The 2,171-nt window shown below is 40.5% G+C and overlaps 1 protein-coding gene across 1 annotated transcript in view; it reads left to right on the forward strand.

Moving 5' to 3' along the window:
• LOC101860035 (potassium voltage-gated channel subfamily H member 1) overlaps nucleotides 1–2,171 on the forward strand; it is a gene marked incomplete at its 5' end in the record, with an annotated part of 60,392 nt that overhangs the window by 27,006 nt on the left and 31,215 nt on the right. The window contains one exon of the mRNA XM_005104415.3: nucleotides 408–607. Within this exon, the coding sequence (XP_005104472.2) occupies nucleotides 408–607 (200 nt within the window). The remainder of the gene's footprint in view (nucleotides 1–407; nucleotides 608–2,171) is intronic.

The following is a 2,171-nucleotide window of genomic DNA, read 5'->3' on the forward strand; positions in this document are numbered from 1 at the left end:
CGCCACATGTGAATCAAACTTGGTTCTTTTGCGTGCGACGGCGAAGCTCCTAACTGCTGCACTATAAACGCCGGTGGTGGGGATAACCTGAAAAAAAGCAAATTTACAAACCTCTGAATAGCCTGTCAGTACAGTTGAATTGTCTCAGACAGTCACCCATTGCCGAGGAGAAAATGGCCGTCTTCGATAGGGTTATTATAATGTTTAAAAAACGAAACGGGTGAAATGGGAAGTGGTACAGGTGGTTGTCTAGCACAAGTGGCCTTTAAAGCAAGTTCGATTGTATTTATATTGCCTGCCGTTTTTCTTAACACTACTCTTAACAAATGCCACTGAGCATTAGCCTTCAATCTGACCTACCCTACAACATTTTCTTTAATCCATTCCACAATGGTTATCTTCCTCAGCTCTGCTCTACGCTACAATCTTCAGTAACGTGACTACGATATTCCAACAGTTCTACTCCAGCTTTGCTCGATACCATGACATGCTGAACAGCGTGAGGGAGTTTATGAAACTTCACGATGTTCCAAAGTCACTCAGCGAGAGAGTCATGGACTACATTGTATCCACCTGGGCCATCACGAAGGGCATCGATGCAGCAAAGGTAAGTTTGAGCTTGAGTTAAAGGGGATAAACAGAGTGTTTAGTTTGGCTAAAGTTTTGCGGGCGCAACCAACAACATAAAGTTGTCTGAGTGCGTTGGACACGAGTTGGTTGTTTTCATGTTAAATCAAATCAAGTCTTGGGTTTACTTTGCAAGTAAGAATGGTTACGTTATATTTATAAAATACATGGTTTAAAAAATCGGTTAGAAAAAAAAACTGTAGTTGACATTATTTAGTATAATTCTGTCTACCTATTCGAGTAAAGACCAAGAATGTAACGCCTGGAAGAAGAAAGATCAACAGAAATGACGGAACGATGACAAACACATAAGACGTACCAATACGCTGTTGGGGATTCGAACCAGGTCTATCTGCATCATAACGTAGAAAGATATCAACAGAGCTATTTGGGGCATTCGTACATAACAACCAAAACACAATTAGAAACTATCTAAACAGTACACAGTTTGAATGGTAACCGTCTATGACAAGGTGATAGTTGATCCGCGTCTGTATCAAGAGGCCTGAGGTTTGAACGCCATTAAACATTGTATCTCATTTTCAAATTTGATTTGGTCCTAATGGTCTTTGTTGTTTGGAGAGTGTATTAATCTTTTGGAATACCATCCTGTGTTTGAAAAAATGTAAGATTTCTAGAGGCCAGGACAAAGATTAAATTAAGCCAGGGAGATCAATACTATTTGTGTCAACCTAGGACGAGAGATAATTTTTACTGCAAAGACTAAATCAATGCATAATCCTAGTTGGATACTCTGAGTAATTTCGTCACAGATTTTTGGCCAGTACCTTCGACACATTTGAAACCCTTGCCCTTTTTGCTGCAAATGTGACTTTTATGGGCTCGGATGCGTCTGTGTGGGGGAATCTCCAAACTACATCTCTATTTAAAAAGTGTGTTATTGCAAGCTTCAAGTTAAGGGAGCATAATATAGTGCAACGAGATCAAAAAAGAAATTCAAGGTTTAGTCAATAGCACTACTGTTGATATTTGTTATGTTTCCAAAATTGAAAACATTATTAGGATTTGAAGAACGTGTGTTGAGAAGAGTTCAGTTGAATTTGTGGATATTTTACGTTTCCAAAACGACACCGTGGGGAACGGGTTTTTGCGAGTTTCCTTGGAGGCTCCATATTATCGTGACTGGCATTACACGCTCTTTTTCACGTCTGACTCGTATTCGTCATATAACGAGGGACTCAATTCAAACAAATCGATCGGCTGCTGTTTTCACAGGTAACCATAGTAACTCGGTCGGGTAATTTACCAGGGTGAGTGTGGTACGCGAATCACACAATATCCGCAACAGTGAGTTGCTATTGTGTTTTCTGGTTGTCTTCGACTTTATCTACAAGTCTCTTGGTCTCTCGTTCTCTTTGTGGGTTGAGGTTTGCATAATTATCCAGAACCAAGCTCCATTTTCACAGCCTAACACACACACACACACACACACACACACACACACACACAACCACAACTACACACACACACACACACACACACACACACACACACACACACACACACACACACACACACACACA

This window comes from Aplysia californica, unplaced genomic scaffold (genome assembly GCF_000002075.1).
Source record: "Aplysia californica isolate F4 #8 unplaced genomic scaffold, AplCal3.0 scaffold00419, whole genome shotgun sequence".
NCBI lineage: Eukaryota > Metazoa > Mollusca > Gastropoda > Aplysiida > Aplysiidae > Aplysia > Aplysia californica.